Here is a 16,378-nt window from a genome sequence, read left to right on the forward strand (position 1 = left end):
ATAGAACAAGTAGAGATAGGATTACAAAGCTAGCGTAGAAGTAGTATAAAAGCAGCTCATGTATCCGTAGATAAAAAAAAGTACTACCCGTGCGTAGGAAAGTCCTGAGTGGGTTGCCCGTGAGTAACTGCTCTTGACACCAATAAAGAGATTTGCCCTGTCTTTGTGCAGTGGAACAATAAGATTTGATTTGAACTATACGAGACCGTCAAGGTCAAACTAGAGAACTATCCGTCCGTAGGCCGCCGAGGTCTTGATTACTGTTTTGTGATCCGTCGAGGGTCTTAGCGTTCGTGTCCACCGAGGACTTAGTTTTCGTGTCCGTTGAGGGCAATAGTCTCCAATTGTTCGAATTAGTCTTACCGTAGATGAAATTCACAGTCCCACTTAGTCCACTGGACAATAAACAGAGCCCCTGCAAACCCTAGAATCCCCGTAGCTGTGGTGTTTTACACTTGCAGTTGCATATTGATTTTATAAGACCTTCATACAATATTGAGACTGTGATCTTGCGCGTAACCTTTGCCAAGCAGTCCACCCTTGCAATCTTTCCTGATGTGTAGAGTTATTGATAGACTTTACACAGAGGTTTACTAGTTTTTGGGTTGATTTGGTGTTGGTGCTACTTCCGTAGCTCTGATATTAGGTTGACTCTTGAGTAGTATTCTTCACCCATTAACGAGAACTTGAGACGGATGACTGGGCATACTACTATCTGAATATGTATGCCCCTGCTACGATTTACAGTTGTTATATTACTGAAGTTTTGTTTTTACTTTGCTATAGATTCTTGGATCACGACATGCTCATGCGTTTTCATGGCGGTGGAATAGGCCACAAGGAGTTAAATGGCTACCTGAAGCTGTTTGAGAAGGAGGCAGGTCTTGACACCCAGGTGCTGCCTCAGTACGATGACAATGGCAAAGAGGTATCCAAAGATGTCAACATGGAGGTGGATGGCCCAGATGGGCATGTGCATGAGGATGAAGCTGTCCCACTGCCAGCCACGCTGGTCGAAGGCTCAGAACGCAACTCAAGTGATGAAGACGAAGATGAATGGAAGGACATACTAGACTTGAACTCGGATGGGGGTGATGACGAGGATGCCAAGGGATGTGATGAAGATGGAGAGTTACTAGGCATAAATAGGGATCATATTCACAGCAAACTTTAAGGTATATTTCTGATACCAAATGGACTGACCGATTTTTAGAGCTTAGAAGTGACAGCCCGTTTTTGCCTGATCAAAACTGTTTTGTATGTATTCGGTTTTGGCATCTCAGTTCACTTAAGTGTGCTGCACTTCGGGTCTTTTGCAGACCTGCTCCACAAGGTTCTCCAGCTACTACCACAGACTCGTTAATCTTCGCTTTAATCAGGCAACCATTGCATAGCCAGTTAATCCATTATCCCCCTTCAAAATGTAATTCGAACTCCGTTCAGACACAAAAGGGAATCTTTTTCCCTTCTTTCTGGATGTGTACTTTCCGTTTCCACACTTACATGCCTCACACCACAAAAACCTCTAAGAGTGCCAATTACCCTTTCGTCATGGACTCCAGTCAAGTGCTCAGGCGCCAACACCACCTCCCTTGGTCAGCGACACTAGAAACCAAGCCACTAGTGTTCCACTCAACGAAGAACAAGAAGAGTTCAATGGGTTTAGTCATCAAGTCAAGAGGGAGTTTAGTGGCGAAGAAAGGCAAGCAAAGCAACCATTCTCAGCCATCTGCTTACCGCTTTCATTTGCGTAGTTGGGATGAACTTGAGGCATACCGCGTCGCAGGGTCCTATTGGATTAGATGCATTGACCTTTTCAACAGCGTAATCCCTAATGTAATACTATATGGTATCGACAATGACAACGTCCAGAAGTATGGAGGGGAGAGGGAGCCAACTTTTAATCCAATGTGAGTACTTTTTTCGTTGTCAACAATCTAATGCATATAGTCAGCTATAAAGACAAGACACTTCGGATAGAATACCGTGTGGCCTATAACAAGTTCAAGGCCACCCAGCCCGGTATTTTCAAGCGTATCCTCCAGTGCACTGAATATGAAGACGACAGCACGTTAACGATTCTGACTCATGTAGTAAGGCCACTTCTTTCATTTCTTTTTCATTTACTTTCTTCTGATACCTTTGCAGATGATGGAGGCTATGAGGGGTGTAAGAAAGAACGACTCTTGCACCTTGAAAGGGCTGATATTCGACCTTATCTTGAACAACCCCAATATCCCTGAAGATGATTCTATGTTCAGTCCGCCCATTAAAAACAAGAACACCAAGAATCTACATGGCTTCAATCACATCATGTTCGCTCATTATATGGTACCATACGATAACATTGCCGACTTCAAAAACGATCTGGAAGGGTAAGTCAGCTTTTTCATTGGCGTTGTGGGCTCTTTCTCAGCACTCCTCATTCAGCACATGGTGTATGCTACAAAGTAGCGATGTAGAATCAACTGGAGACCAGCTGCTATCGTTCTTGTATGACAACCGTTTAATGAAGCCAGACAAGCCTGCCATCTGTGATGGCCTCTTTTGGGGCGAGGTACTCCGCCAAGTAAGGTCACCTCTCCCACCCAAATGTTATCAATATTGATTCGATGTCTTCCAGTGTACTCGTGCCATCCTTTGTTCACCTAGTGCAGCTATTGACAAAGCAGAAAGCTCAACACGTCGGGGCAATGGGAAGATCCTCGACATTCAGGCTATGGACCCTGAGCTTCTTGGTTATATGGCTGTTCAGGTAAGTTTTACCGCCCCGTTTCTGTATGTTCCCGATTTGACTCTTCTTGCCATTTGAAGACTTACTTTGCGCTGAGTGAAATGCCAGAATGGACAACTACCAACGGCGAGTTCGATTTACAGTTGTTCTATCAGAAGGTCGTCGACAACGTGACGAAGGGGTCTTCCAATTGGAAGTTGAATTTGTGGAGATATTTTGACAAGTAAGTATTCTTCTACTGTAAGACCAGTCAGAAAGTGACTACTGTCCCTTTTTACAGAGGGGTCTTTGTCGAGATCAAGAGTGGTCGTAAGAACTATACATCCAATGCAAACTCTGAATCTGGCCGACTTCAAGCTGAGTTCGCAAGGGAGGACGACATGCTAGAGCTGTCAGGGGATGAAGGGGACAAAGGGGATGGTGGAGAAGGTGGAGAACAGGGTGGAGGGACTGGAGAGGTTGGTGTGTAATTGGTTACACTTTGTTTTATGCTTGTCGCAGTCGTGTTCTGTATATTATATTGCTTTTAATCATTACATCATGATATGGTGGTCAATACTGGTAATAAGAGATGATATACAAGAGGACTGCCGTCTCTGGTAAGACCTGTGCTATACCTGCCAATTCTTGGCATAATCCTTGTTTCTCACTGTATTGCTCGCTACTCGTGAAACTCACACACACTCGCTATAATCTGTATTCTTTGGCATACCTTTCAATACTCGAAATGACCCTCATAACTCGAAAAAACCAGTGCTATGCTTGCCAATTCTCGGTATAATCCTTGTTTCTCGCTGTATTGCTTGCTACTCGTGAAATTAACAGACACTCGCTACAATCTGTATTCTTTGGCATGAATTTCAATACTCGAAATAACCTTCATAACTCGAAATAACCCTCATAACTCAGTATAACCCTCGTGACCGGTAAGTTTCCTTAAAACTTGCTGTATTCTGCATTACTTAGCACAACGGCAGGTACTTGCTATAGTCTACAGTACGTGTTGTAATCCATTTTACTTGCTACATTCCTGAAAACATGTTATCCATCTAGCAACTCACCAAAACTTACGCAAATCATCACTCTACATGGAACGCGGTACAATATATGTTACTGGCTATAGACTACGGTACCTGCTATAATCCATGCTACCTACTATTTTGTCCACAACCCAGTATAGTGTTACAAACTCACTATAATCTACACTAAGTGTTGCGAACTCCAAAACTATTGTCACCGGGTTTCAGGTTTTATAATGTCTCGCACATGGTAGTAGAACTCTATTATATTCTCCCGTCACTGTATTTACATGTTACTACAAGTGATATGGGTCGTAATTTTGGTATAATGTGGATATATCTCACTATGGTTTTTGCTGATGTCGGCGAAGTCTTGGATAAAAGCTTTGTTGAATCATTATTATTGAAATATTTAACTAGTGTTTTGTCTTGTCATTTTAATAAGAAAAGGATAGACCCTTGATTGAATCTTAAAGACCAAAAAGCCCTATATTCTCTCTTTCTTAGTGCCTCTTAGTGCAAGCTAAAACCCTAGAATACTGACCTCCACCCCATACTCTAAGGATATTCTTTTGGTGTGGTTGGTTTGTGCACTTTGTGCTTAAGGCGTGTTTACCAGTCCTATTAATTGGACATTCCAAAGTGTTATTAACACTTGGGCAACTTTTATTTGGGAGAGAAGTCCGAAGACAAGCACTGAATCGATATAACAATTAAGTAATTCTAATGTACACTTTTGGCCTGCATAGCAATTGAACTGATTTATTAACTGAATTGTCTATGTTCTCTACACATTCAGAATTTTTAATAAAATTGTCATGAATGGTGGTGGAAGAGGTAAAAGTATGGGAATTATATATAAAAGAGTCATCATGTTTGGCTACATGGGATTGGTGGGTGATGAATGTCATCTACCTTAGAGCCTTGGAAAACACTGACATTCATTATAATAACCCCAGGTTCTGTTGCAAGAATCCATTATAATATGCTACATAGTCTGGTGGGGATAGTATAGCTTTCATGTCGGAAGTATGCCCACAAAGTGGTAATTACGCATTGACTAGTGGGTTCAAACTTCAGGTCTTCAAGTTTTCTTCAAGATAGGTAACAAATCTTTCTGCTACTCCCTCTTCATCCCAATCAACTTGACCTTTCTCCACAGTACCCAGTGTGATGGCCTTTTTGTGAACTGCTACAAACTGCCGCTTGCAACGTTGAAGTTCAGAAAGAGTGACGGGGTGTAATGGTAATATGATTTGGGTTTTGAAGCTGGCAGAAAGGAAAAGGGCAGTGGGTCCACCTGAACCACCTTGAGATTGAGCCTGTTCAGCCATTATTGCGGAGACAACTGACAACGTCGTCTTCTCCAACGTGAGGAGAGCATCTGTAGGGGCCTTGGCGACCTGACAAAAGTTAGTGAAGTGCAGGGACGTCAGTGAATGACGTACTGCTCGAGTCCCTGTGTTTGGTGGCTTGATAGTTCCAACGGTAATAGTTTCCCAAATCTGTGCGCCAGGAATTTCCTGATCTGTCCAGGGTACGGTGAACAACGGAGAGTCCCATCTGACCATCGACGAAGGCTCTTCGTATCGAAGGAAGAGATTTTCTAATCTACGCGGGTCAAGTAGAGAACGAACGAAAATACGATGGCGTACGTTGAATCAGAATACTTGTTTTCTTTTGATCTGGTGTTATTCCACTCTCTGCACTGATCTTCCTGCGTCACGACGTAGACCTACTTTCAAAAATATGTTGGACTGGATAAGAAAAGAGATAAAGAAAAAGAAAAAGACTCACGGTGCAAACGCGCAATTTGTGTTCGCGCGCGGCGCAGTACATTTGATATCGAAAGCCCTTGATGTAGTTTAGAGCATCAACAATTAAGATCGTGTTGGCACCCATCTGACGCTGCAACGCAGCAAATAGGGCGGCCCGCGCGGGTTTCTCGGAACGACCATCTGGAAACATGGTCGTTAGGTGAAGGAAAAACAAAACAGCTGAAAATGGGCAAATGACCATTATAGACGTCCCGCGGTATGCTGAGTGAATGGTCGGAAAGCAGGACGACGCTGAGATGAGAAAGAAGGGGATCCTGGGCAAGTTTTTCTTGAAGATAACGCTTTATTTGGAGAGCTCTAGAGGACTTTCCAGAGGCAGGATAGCCTGATAATGTGATGAGAGCCATGAAGAACGGCGTTGTTTGTTTGTCATGATTTCGCAAGACCGTCTCAGGCTACTTACAAGCTGGCGGTCTCGATTTGGTTACATACTTACCACTGCCGCTGGTTGTGCAATCTCCAAGCTAGTCCTCGCCTAGTACAGTTCTCATTCTTTTCATTTATCCCTCCGTTTTCCCTCTTCAGTCCTGGCGGGTTCGCAGGTTAATTTCTTCACTTAGCCCCTTATTACGCGCTTGGGCTCTCTGAACATGCTCGCGACTCAACCCGGCTTGCGCGAGAGTTATTCTCATCAACAACAATACGTGGATAATCTCGCTGTGGGGGAGGACAGGATTTGCCCTGGCTGCAAACTGTCTGCGGTCACGGAGGAGGGTGGTCTAGTCGTTGCTTTTGGGTCAGTTTATGCTCCCCATTCTCATTCCTTTCTGATCTCGATTCTCATTTGGATTCCCTTCTCGTGAATGGTGATGTTGTTTCTATAGCTCTTCTTTCTTCCATGTTGACTGCTTTAGATGCGCCAAGTGCGGCAATAAAGTCACTGCCGATACCAACCTCCTTCTCCTTTCCGATGGTTCCCCAATTTGTGCAAATTGTTCATATAGCTGCAATGTCTGTAAACTTCCAATTCTCGACGAGGCTATCATGACCGGAGACGACTCGTATCATGCCCACTGCTTCAAGTGCAAAGTATGCAAGAATCGCATCGACGAGCTCGTATTTGCCAAAACTAGTCAAGGCATATACTGTATGAATTGCCATAATGAGCGCATGATCAGGATCCGGAAGCACACCCAAAAGAAAGCGGAGAGGGAAAGAGAGAAGGAGAGGGAAAGAGAAAAGGAGAGGGAACGAAGCGCTCTAAACGAAAGCAATTCTGCGACTTCTCGCGACAAAGATACGAGAGTTCGCGAGAATCGAGTACGTGTACGTTTTCACTCATCGTTCCGTTTTCATTGAACTTCCGGTACAGGGAACTTCTTCTGCCGCTACTGAGACTCAAGATGCGTCATCTTCCAGACAAAGCGATCGCTCCCGAGGCAGCCTTTCCGACCGTGTGAAGCCGCCTCCTTCCAACCACTTCAATGCTCCATACGTAGCGGATGCGTTCCAGGGCGGGCAGTCTTCAGACTCTCAGTCGTCACTGTCCCAACCCATATCTGTAACCCTTGCTCCGCCACAAGATAGTTCTGAACCTCTCAATCATCCCCCCGTCTTTCAACCTCCCCTTCGAACTTCGTCAGTCGACCAGGATCGCTCGAATCCCTCTCAAAAAAACACCGCTCCTGTTAATGCGTATTCCTACCTAGCAAACATTCAACCTCGTCGAACAAATAGTACTGACTCTCCGGCAAAGTCACATCGATCTAGCTCTGGTAGTACCGAGATTCCTTACATCTTAGTACCCAGTGCGAATGGATCCGCTGGAGGTCACGGCGTTACTTTCAGAGCCGAGAAACGACGGTCGATTAATCCCGGTCTTGTCCTTGATAATTTGAGATCACTGCCTGATGATGGAATTTCGACGGCTGCACCGACACACACTCCATCGTCTGCCAATTTCATTAAGCCAACCGATCATTCTTCTATACTTCCCCAACGGAATGATGAGTCTGTGCGAGTACCGTCCCCTTTTCGAGACCGTTTTCCCCCAGAAACATATTCCCGACCAGGGTCGTCTCATAGCTCGAGCACGCCTTATTCTTCCACCCTCACCTCTCAGCACAATTTTGAACCATTCCGGGCAAATTCAGTATCCACTGAAGCGACTACGCCTGACGATCAAACTGTCGTTCTTCGTCCACCACTTCGGACTTCTGCATCAGAATCTCATTCGACGCGAATGTACAATGATTCGCAGGATCGGTCTCGGTCGCGTCGTAGGTCAGGTCAGCGTCTGTCCTCAACAAGCGGGCAATCTCATCCGGCTAGCCAGTCCCGTCCGAATTCGAGAGCGGATGTTCCCCATAGTATTGAAAGTGCCACAGAGAGCGAGACTGATAATGAAACTCGTGAATCAGTTGAATCTACGCCTCCCGCACTACCACCCAAGGAAACGAGCGGAAACTTGCATGAGGATAGCAGTGGTGATGTGCATCCACTTGCCGATCTTCTTTCTCTCAAAAGCGATGAACAGGATTCATCTGCGCTGTCACAACCTGATAGCGATGAAACATCCGAATCATCCCCAGTAGAGCAAATGTCTCATGCCACATTCATCGCACCCGCCCTTCCGCCTATTCGCTTCTCACTAAACGGGGCTGATTTCTCGGAGCTCTTTACTTCCGTCAGTGGGCTCCCTCCTTTACAACAACTCGCTCAACTGGCCAGTGTCGCTGAACAGAAGTCGGAGAGCGAGGGTAAAACGCCCACAACACCCCCTCCGTCTGCCAGCACCATCTCACACTCTGTGAGTGAGACCACTCATAATCGACGATCACAAGAGGGTAATTTCTCATTCAACAGGTATGTGGCATGCCCTTTTCATTGCATCAGCCAATACTTACCGTCGGTAAGCGCTGTGACTACAAACGATTATATAGCTCCTACCAGTCGTAGTCGCGCTTCGTCTGGAGCCCAAGCTGACTCGCTCACTAAGGCGCACGCCCCTTCACAACTTTCTCTGACAACTGGTGAATCCGACTCGACACAGTTCACTATTTCCCCCCCACCGGAGGACAAACAAGAAAAATCAGATGCAGCTGACCTTGTGTTGTTCAGATTGCAAGAGGTATTAGCAGACGCAAAGGATCGTGGAGCTCAACAGTTGAAACTGGATCGAGGTTTCGTAGAAGCTATCATTCAGGTAATGACCACTCGGAAAGCCGATTTCTCGGAGCTGAAAGGTGACCTCGATGGTATGAAAGTAAGTATTGTCACCTATAACTGTACGATTTTTCTAATGGCCATCATCAGAGAGCTAGCAAACAATATATGGAGGGACTGACTGTGGCGCAGACAGAATACGACCAGGAACTGAAGCAACGCCGGGAACTCGAAGCTGAAGTGACCCGCCTACGGGTGTTATTATCCGGTCAGGCAGCTCGCCTAACAGCTTTATCGGGCGACTCACGCCGACAGGAGCTGCGTCAGCGAATGACAAAGGAATTGAATAAGAATCTCTCTGGACTTGAGCAGGACCTTTCGAAGCTGAAAGTCGAACGTGATATGACCTTGGCTGAGATGGAAGAGATATCCGCGTCCAAGAGGCAAGTGAGATTGTTCGCAATCCCCTCGACATTATCTGAAGAAATCACCTTGCAGCGCACCTTCGGGCCAAGAGGCTGGAAGCACCCTTAGTCGTAGTCTTACCAAGCGGTTGGATAATCTCAAGCATCAGTATCAACGAGACCTCATTCCCCTCACTCAAGAACGGGAAGCTTTGGCGAGAGAAATCATGGAACTGAAAGCAGCTCGTGATATCTTCTTGGAAGAGACTACAGTACTGAATGCCCGAAATGAAGAGCTTGCCCAGTTGAGTGCTCAATACGCTAGGCGCATGACCCCGGACACACCGTCGAGGCCACACGAGTTCCGAACTAAGGAGCAATCAATCTTAGAGGAGAAAGACAGAACGAGGATGAGACCTCCTCCGATTACGATACAATATCCTTCGCATGCGACTCAACCTCAGCCCCAAGGTCCTTTAACTCAGCCTTCAATGAATCAATCGGTCATGCCTCCGCTCGCTCAAACCCATCTCCCTCCTCCCGCTCCGCTTAACTTACCTCAAGCAATTGATGAACAGCTTGCTGAGCGAGGAAAACCTAATGATGGAACTCCTTCAAAACCTCCAAGATTCGGTATGAAATGGGGTGTTTCGCGGTCTAAAGACCCTATAGCACCTCCTTCGCATGCAAAAGGCAGTTTAGAACATAATTTTCAGCCTCTCAGTTTGTTACGTTTCACCAGATGTGACCATTGTGGCGACAAAATGTGGGGATCTCAACTCCGATGCACAGGCACGTCCTTCCTCTGTTCTGTTCTCATCTTCCAGGCGATTTTCTCAAACGCCATGTTACGATATAGGATGTAACGTCTCAGTACACACTCGTTGTGTCAGTCATGTTCAATCGCATTGTTCACAGCAATCTCATGCATCCCAAGAAGATTCTCAGCCACTACGTAAGCCTTCAATTTCCTTCGTGATCGCGTAACTTTGAACAACGCACCCTTTAGCCCCGTCCATGTTCGGTCGTGATTTGATAGAACAAGTACGTTCCGACGCCAAAGAGGAACCGCGACAGGTCCCTGTGATCGTCGAGAAATGTATTCAAGCGGTTGAGACCCTCGGTAAGAATTGATTGAGCTGCACGATGACCTACACATACTCAGCGCCCTTAGGTATGGACTACGAAGGTATATATCGCAAGACAGGAGGCTCTGGACAGTCGAGAGTTATCACGCAACTCTTTGAGCGTGGGGACTATGATGCGTTTGATCTTCGCGACGAGGAGAAGTTCAATGACATTTGCAGTGTCACTTCCGTGCTGAAGACCTATTTGCGATCACTCCCTGTGCCTTTATTGACCCATGACCTTCACGATCTCTTCATGTCTGCTGTTGAGATCCGTGACATGGAGACGAAAAACACTACACTCACGGATTTGGTCAAGAAGCTTCCACCCGAGCATTATCACACTCTCCGAATGCTTATGCTCCATTTGAACCGGTAAGTTGTTGCTCAGTTGGACGACAATCCGATTGCCGACGATATCGTTAGGGTCCGTGAACGCTGTGACGTTAATCTCATGAATGCTCGCAACTTGGGTGTAGTTTTTGGACGTCAGTGCTTATTATTCCACTCAGCGCTCATTGGCCGACTGACATGCTTTATTACAGCTACACTGATGAGGTCTCGTATTCCAGGAGCAGAATTCAGTGATATGGCAGGAAAAGCTCTCTCTGTTGAATGGATGGTCGAAAATGCCCCGAATGTTTTCACGTAGTTTCCTGATCCTCGTACCGTGCGTTTCATTTCACCTGTGTGGCTGTGTCATAGGAATTATATACTTATTGTTCTTATTTTTCTGCCTCTTTGATATTTATCTTATTTCTTATTCCTCTTTCCCCCATTACCAATCACCCACCATGCCCCATAACATTCCTCGCATTTGTTTGGATTCAAACACATTTCGAATGTATTTTCATACCATATTACAATTTTTTTCGGTAAGGCCCGGATCTTCGAGAGTCCTCATGGTGAGTTACTTCATACATATTGTTGCACAAGACACCGGTTTCAAGGTAACTCGCGAGATTTTCGAGGTCGAGGAGCTGGTTCGGGTTTCAATGTGCAATACAGGAAATGTCGTCGTGGTCCTGTTGAGCCACCTGCAACCGCCGCTGCGACCCTTGATCCAATAGGGGCCGCGTCACCTGTTCCGCTTCCTCTCACCCCGAGCGAGAACATTCGGTCGAAAACTAAAGTGGTTGAGTATCATCAAAGGGAAGGTTGAAGGACTGGAAAACTTACGGGTGGCTATGAAGGCCTTGGCTGTGGTTTGGCAACTTAGTTGAGTAAGTGACAGCGGCGGGCTGACACCCTCCAGCATTCGGAGATATCGATATACCATAGAAGGTTGAGGTGGACCTAAGGAGCACCCCTAAGTGATGAAGCAGATATTTTGCAGATAACGTCACTCACCGAAACGGAATACAGCGTGATAAGCTTGACGCCATTTTTCCTCTAACAGTCGAGCGCAAGTCGGAGGATCGGGGCAAGTTGCACACTGCAATAGTTAGAATTGAATCAAGGATGGGCTATGTAAACCGTACACATTGATATTCTTTCGATACCGTGGTCAAACCAATCTTTAAAACCCTTTCAAGGAACCAACTTCGCCTATGTTGCAGAATGAGAAGTGAATACGAGAGGGGTTCCATCACTCTACCTTTTCTCCAATTTCAGAAGGGTTTCTTGACTCAAAGTATTCAGTTCATGCTCTGACCACCCGCCAGGATTGTCCAAAACAAAACGGCTGGATTCGCGATACAGCTCTTCCTCCTCGAAAAGTTCGGCAATTCGCATGGCTTTGATTGGCTTGCCCGCCGCGTGTGTGAGGAGGAATTTCAAGCACTCGCATTGTAGTGAAGGTACACAGAGTTTGTGGGATATGTTCATGAGACCCTCGACATTGTTCCATGTTATAGTACATTCCAGGCTATGTTCAAATGGTGGTGAGTGGTAAAATCGTCAATAAATGGTCCTTACTGAGGATACACGAATTTCAGAAAGTCGTGGAAAGTACCCGCCTGAAGGTATTCGGGAGGTAAGTATGGCATAGATATGAAGCAGTGGGATCGCATACTCTTTCCTCTTTTAACACTATCACAGCGTCGGGACCATTGTTGGGCCGACTTTGGATAGCTGCCCTCACAGGCTTCTTGCTGGATGTTATGCTGGGGGTCTGAATGGAGCGGGACGTTGGAGAGGAGCGATAATAGTTATTCTGCAGTTTTGTCAAACTGTCGTCCCGGGCACGAGCTCGTAGTTTTAATCCTTCATCATCGCTTGTTTCAGAATCGCTGGCTGTTAAGCCGTTGTCGGTATGGGAATCGGACTTGAAAACCTCGACATCAGAAACCACCTCTAAGTCTTCGTTCTCTTCCATTGGGGCAAACATCATTTCGGTCGGCAGCTCGCGGCTTCGGTTGCTTGAATTTGGTACCGAGGGTGGCTGCGATATTGTGATCACGGATGACATAGATGGAGGTCTGCCAGTTTCTGCCCAGTTTCCGCTGAGAGCGGCTTCAAAAAAGGGGGATGCAAAGAACAGGACTTCCTTGTGCGCCCTGGAAGATTAAGATGTACGAAGGGATAACAAGCTCTGCATAGTGCGTACCAGAAAGTAGTACTCTCGACTACAATCTTGACGGTTCCTGGAAATTGGGCATTCTTCGTGAACGTTTCATCAATTTCAATGGCTTCATCGTCTTCATCGATGCTTAGTTCGGAAACGATGTCGTCTGTTTCGCATTCCTCTAGAAGCCAGGGAGGAGAACCCGATGACCTAAAGATACCAGCAGCGGCAGCGTGAGTTTCGGTGGGTGAGCTAAGGGAAGCAGAAGGATTGTTGGGTCCTCTTGAGTTTCGTGCGATAAGTATATGAGACGGGTTGGTCGTCATGGGTAAAGGTGCCAAGTTGTAACACACATCGCAATTCGCAGCGGTCAGATTCTATTTGGCCCTATTTGGCATTATATATCAGATATTTCATTGGGATGCTGATTTGCATAAACATGCTCGTTTGTTGGTTATGAGGCCTAGCCCATAGGACATCCGATCCTAACACCACCTACGATCCCTGGTGTGCGTAAATTGCCTAGTCGGGAATGTACATAATATTGGCTCGCCTGGGTTTTCGATTTTTTCGACATGTCGTGTACCCTAAAAATTAGTAAAATTAGTAAAATAATCAGTGTACAAAATTTCCCTACCCGATCCATATGTATCGAAAACCCGCCCAAATTAGCCGAAAAATATGTACCAAAAACAACGGACGGTTCGGACGTGCCCACCCCTCAAATTGGCAATATTACAATGGAGGTCATCCTATAATTCACCACAGCATTTGCATACGACTGTCGTGGGATTTTTATTTTTATTTTCTTTTGATGTGACATTCCGTTCTTCACTGGAATATCTTTGCAACTGGCAAGCGATTCGTTTAGCTTGAGTTAAGCAATACCAATGATCCCTTGTTCCCTCCTGCTTCTGTCGGCCTCAAACGTCGACCACACTTCCTTTTCGTACCAATCCTGATCCAATACAACTCTCACTCCAGTCAATGCAAGGGCCTCAGTAACGTCCAACGTTGCACGATGAGCTTCTTCCGTTGCAGCAGCAGAGGTAAAGTGGGTGGTATGATTTCCGCCATCAGGAACGGTAGGAATTGCATATCCAGGATGCAATGAAGGGAGCTCTGTGAGTGTACGTGTTGGATGAGTTGTGAGCATGAAGATGACCAGAACTGACCATATCCAACATTGCCGAAATCCGTGCTCGCACTCTTAATCCCCCATCTTTCCCTCTCTACTCTCCCATACTTAGCTCCGAACGTCCTTTCAATATCTTTACCTAACCCAACATTCTGCCTCAAATCGTACGTCCCGTCATGAACCGTCACTTTCATGGTGCAACCAGTGGCTTTCGCAGCTGCTCTATACAATCTATTGTATTAGATGTTATGCAAAATAGGTAAGTGAGACCACACTCAAAGCAGGGCAAGACCTTCTTCATTACTTCCTCCTGCTCAGCGCGTGTCGGTGCGCGAACCACTGCTATGTATTTAGCGTACGCCGGAATAACTGTATAGTAATGAGATTGGGTACTACACGGCAGCCATCGAACTCACTGTTTAGTGCCCAATCTTGTCCTTCAAAGATACTATGGATTCTACAGGCCGAGGGCACCTGCTGGCGAAGTAAGGCAATGTTGGTATATGTAAGGACCGCCGCATCGAGAGCATTCTTCCCTTCCCAAGGTCTTTTTTTAAACCCTCAGCATTTTTGCAGACATCGAGAAAGGAGAAGAGTATGTATTCACGACAAGGCAGCATGAGCAGCACAACCGAAAAACTCTGCTTCAATCTTCTTGAGCGCCAGACAACTAGTCAAGGAGATTGTGTTCCTAGGGCCGGGAGCTGGATGTACCATCAGACAAGCCGCCATCTGTTTGTAGGCTCCCGCTTTGAGTAGCTGTAGTTTTCCGTGGCCTCGCTCCTCTGCTGGAGTACCCAAGAGGATAATTTTTCCTGGGAGACGATGTCTCTCGAATACCGCCTTGATTCCTGCGCAGGGGTCAACTTGCTGCAGCCTTTAGTCAATGGAGACTCCAGGATTAGGCGTACCTAGTGCAATAGCGACCCCTGCAATTGCAATTAGATTGTGCCCACACGCATGCCCGATTTTTGGCAAAGCGTCCATCTCAGAATTGATTCCAATGACCCTGGTATCCTCTTTCGCCTCGGGACTCGCATATGTCGCAAGCCAAGCGGTAGACAATTCAAAGTTGGGTGTCACTTTCCATCCTTCCTGCTTCTTCATGAAATCAACCAGAATGTCATGGGTCTTGTGTTCCGCGAAGGCCAATTCAGGATGAGAATGGACTGACAAAGAGAGCTCGCGGAGTTCGTTGTATCGACTCGAGATAGTCTCGGAGATCGTTGCAAGGTATTCTGGATTCCATATTTCCGCTTCAGCATTGAGCTCTGGCTTATTCCATTCGTCAGAATCGTCAAGGCGCCATAGAACGGTATTCCAGTCATCGTTTTTCATGGCCATCGTGAACAGATTGAGGGGGCGATATAGCAATAAGGAAAGGCGCAGTCGCACGCAGAGATTATCTGACAAAGCTAGTCGATGACGTCATCAAGTTACATTATGTAAATACAACATCTATGTGGTTACTTTTTGCTTCTTCATCACCTTGATGCCTAACGAATTCCGCTTGACATCCTTCTTTTTCGCCTCCGATGGCTTGGGAGACAGGATGATAGTCTTCTTCACATCCAACAAGGACTTCGCCGAATCGGACAGCAAGCTGTGCACAGTCGGTTCATCTCCTGTCGCATCAGCCTTTCTTTTGATCGTGACCGTCGTGGAACTTCCGCTTGCTCCAGAACTGGAAGCAACTGGCATATCAACCCTCGAAAACACTTTTCTTACCAACTTCTCATCTTCTTCGTCATCCAGCCTCTTTCTCTTCATCTCTTCATTCTCCTCCTCTTCTCGCTCTCTTTTGCCGAGTACCTCGACAACGTCAACGGTATTCCCTGCCCTCTCAAGTCGCGCATTTCTAGCCCTGATGTCCTGTAGTGCATCGAGTATGTCCATCTCTCTTTTAGAATCGACCGTTCGATTTTCCAGAGCTTTCATGGGATTGTTCTCCTCTTCTTCCAACTTGGCTAGTCGATCCTCTTCTTCTACAGCTGCTTCTTCGCGCCATGGCTCAAAGTTTCGCGATGCACCATGTTCGGCAGTATAATCGGTGTTCTTGGGATCGGTCTTGAAAGTTATTTCGGCGGAGCAGAGTGTGCTTAAATCGATAACTTCACCTGTGCCCAACGACCAGAGTAAAACATACGCACCATTTGATATAAAACCTAAATATCTTGATACCATAATAATCCTCCCCTTCGACAGTCTCCTTCCTCGCGTTGAACTTTTTCCCTTTGTAGATGTACTCTCCACAAGTATTGCATCGCCTAAAGCGCAGCATGTGTCAGCCATAGAAAGATGTACCGATAGTAGATGTTACATTGAGAACGGTGCCATTAAACGCACGACTTGCTGTGAATTACGTGGTACTTTGCGTCGAGGGATGAGGTCCGGATCGAAATCCGGGGGGAAGTACTTATTGAGAACTAGAAGGATGTCAGTATCATTCGTGCATGAGAGAGGACATACAGACCTTTACGTTCAGACATTGTGACGGTAAGAGGAAA

General features: G+C 46.2%; 7 protein-coding genes across 10 annotated transcripts; 3 read left to right on the plus strand and 4 right to left on the minus strand.

Moving 5' to 3' along the window:
- Positions 1-802: 802 nt before the first annotated feature.
- Positions 803-1,174, plus strand: E1B28_000807 (uncharacterized protein; the record flags this gene model as incomplete). The annotated part of the gene is made up of 1 exon (XM_043146674.1): positions 803-1,174. One exon carries the CDS (start codon positions 803-805, stop codon positions 1,172-1,174), a length of 372 nt encoding a protein of 123 aa, XP_043015377.1.
- Positions 1,175-1,551: 377 nt separating this feature from the next.
- E1B28_000808 (uncharacterized protein) lies at positions 1,552-3,204 on the plus strand (the record flags this gene model as incomplete). Its single annotated transcript, XM_043146675.1, has 7 exons — positions 1,552-1,910; positions 1,955-2,093; positions 2,149-2,375; positions 2,431-2,569; positions 2,624-2,755; positions 2,815-2,957; positions 3,015-3,204. 7 exons carry the CDS (start codon positions 1,552-1,554, stop codon positions 3,202-3,204), a joined length of 1,329 nt encoding a protein of 442 aa, XP_043015378.1.
- Positions 3,205-4,676: 1,472 nt separating this feature from the next.
- E1B28_000809 (uncharacterized protein) lies at positions 4,677-5,948 on the minus strand. 2 transcript variants are annotated; one of them, XM_043146677.1, is made up of 6 exons: positions 5,770-5,948; positions 5,551-5,711; positions 5,409-5,488; positions 5,202-5,364; positions 5,107-5,156; positions 4,677-5,053 (listed from the first exon to the last, which is right to left on the minus strand). In XM_043146677.1, the coding sequence occupies exons 1-6, from the start codon at positions 5,936-5,938 to the stop codon at positions 4,975-4,977; spliced, it is 702 nt and encodes a 233-aa protein (XP_043015380.1). In that variant the 5' UTR covers positions 5,939-5,948; the 3' UTR covers positions 4,677-4,974. The 2 variants fall into 2 exon arrangements, with proteins under 2 accessions (XP_043015380.1, XP_043015379.1); XM_043146676.1 differs by having other exon boundaries at positions 4,677-5,156.
- Positions 5,949-6,005: 57 nt separating this feature from the next.
- On the plus strand, positions 6,006-11,102 carry E1B28_000810 (uncharacterized protein). Its single transcript, XM_043146678.1, has 11 exons — positions 6,006-6,327; positions 6,416-6,851; positions 6,904-8,396; positions 8,448-8,796; positions 8,847-9,139; positions 9,195-9,892; positions 9,960-10,055; positions 10,110-10,223; positions 10,275-10,602; positions 10,654-10,715; positions 10,773-11,102. Exons 1-11 carry the CDS (start codon positions 6,182-6,184, stop codon positions 10,877-10,879), a joined length of 4,122 nt encoding a protein of 1,373 aa, XP_043015381.1. The 5' UTR covers positions 6,006-6,181; the 3' UTR covers positions 10,880-11,102.
- E1B28_000811 (uncharacterized protein) lies at positions 11,103-13,094 on the minus strand. 3 transcript variants are annotated; one of them, XM_043146680.1, is made up of 8 exons: positions 12,776-13,094; positions 12,242-12,711; positions 12,145-12,185; positions 11,825-12,094; positions 11,709-11,775; positions 11,578-11,662; positions 11,407-11,523; positions 11,103-11,354 (listed from the first exon to the last, which is right to left on the minus strand). In XM_043146680.1, the coding sequence occupies exons 2-8, from the start codon at positions 12,635-12,637 to the stop codon at positions 11,173-11,175; spliced, it is 1,158 nt and encodes a 385-aa protein (XP_043015383.1). In that variant the 5' UTR covers positions 12,638-12,711; positions 12,776-13,094; the 3' UTR covers positions 11,103-11,172. The 3 variants fall into 3 exon arrangements, with proteins under 3 accessions (XP_043015383.1, XP_043015382.1, XP_043015384.1); XM_043146679.1 differs by having other exon boundaries at positions 12,242-12,725; XM_043146681.1 differs by having other exon boundaries at positions 11,332-11,523; positions 11,578-11,775; positions 12,242-12,725.
- Positions 13,095-13,610: 516 nt separating this feature from the next.
- On the minus strand, positions 13,611-15,215 carry E1B28_000812 (uncharacterized protein; the record flags this gene model as incomplete). The annotated part of the gene is made up of 6 exons (XM_043146682.1): positions 13,611-13,855; positions 13,909-14,093; positions 14,147-14,240; positions 14,288-14,418; positions 14,479-14,722; positions 14,783-15,215. 6 exons carry the CDS (start codon positions 15,213-15,215, stop codon positions 13,611-13,613), a joined length of 1,332 nt encoding a protein of 443 aa, XP_043015385.1.
- A 114-nt stretch (positions 15,216-15,329) lies between these two features.
- Positions 15,330-16,360, minus strand: E1B28_000813 (uncharacterized protein; the record flags this gene model as incomplete). Its single annotated transcript, XM_043146683.1, has 4 exons — positions 15,330-15,969; positions 16,022-16,138; positions 16,192-16,297; positions 16,345-16,360. The coding sequence occupies 4 exons, from the start codon at positions 16,358-16,360 to the stop codon at positions 15,330-15,332; spliced, it is 879 nt and encodes a 292-aa protein (XP_043015386.1).
- Between the last annotated feature and the right edge of the window lie 18 nt (positions 16,361-16,378).

Source organism: Marasmius oreades, chromosome 1 (assembly GCF_018924745.1).
Source record: "Marasmius oreades isolate 03SP1 chromosome 1, whole genome shotgun sequence".
Classification (NCBI taxonomy): Eukaryota; Fungi; Basidiomycota; class Agaricomycetes; order Agaricales; family Marasmiaceae; genus Marasmius; species Marasmius oreades.

Coding starts and splice junctions, on each gene's coding strand:
- E1B28_000810 (XM_043146678.1), top strand. CDS start 6,182: ATGCTCGCGACTCAACCCGGCTTGCGCGAGAGTTATTCTCATCAACAA. Junction 8,397..8,447: donor GGTAATTTCTCATTCAACAG/GTATGTGGCATG, acceptor ACCGTCGGTAAG/CGCTGTGACTACAAACGATT. Junction 9,140..9,194: donor GAGATATCCGCGTCCAAGAG/GCAAGTGAGATT, acceptor ATCACCTTGCAG/CGCACCTTCGGGCCAAGAGG.
- E1B28_000811 (XM_043146679.1), bottom strand. CDS start 13,059: ATGACGACCAACCCGTCTCATATACTTATCGCACGAAACTCAAGAGGA. Junction 12,095..12,144: donor CTGAAATTCGTGTATCCTCA/GTAAGGACCATT, acceptor ATTTGAACATAG/CCTGGAATGTACTATAACAT. Junction 11,776..11,824: donor CTTCTGAAATTGGAGAAAAG/GTAGAGTGATGG, acceptor TCTGCAACATAG/GCGAAGTTGGTTCCTTGAAA.
- E1B28_000809 (XM_043146676.1), bottom strand. CDS start 5,938: ATGGCTCTCATCACATTATCAGGCTATCCTGCCTCTGGAAAGTCCTCT. Junction 5,489..5,550: donor ACAAATTGCGCGTTTGCACC/GTGAGTCTTTTT, acceptor TTTTGAAAGTAG/GTCTACGTCGTGACGCAGGA. Junction 5,365..5,408: donor AACAAGTATTCTGATTCAAC/GTACGCCATCGT, acceptor TGACCCGCGTAG/ATTAGAAAATCTCTTCCTTC.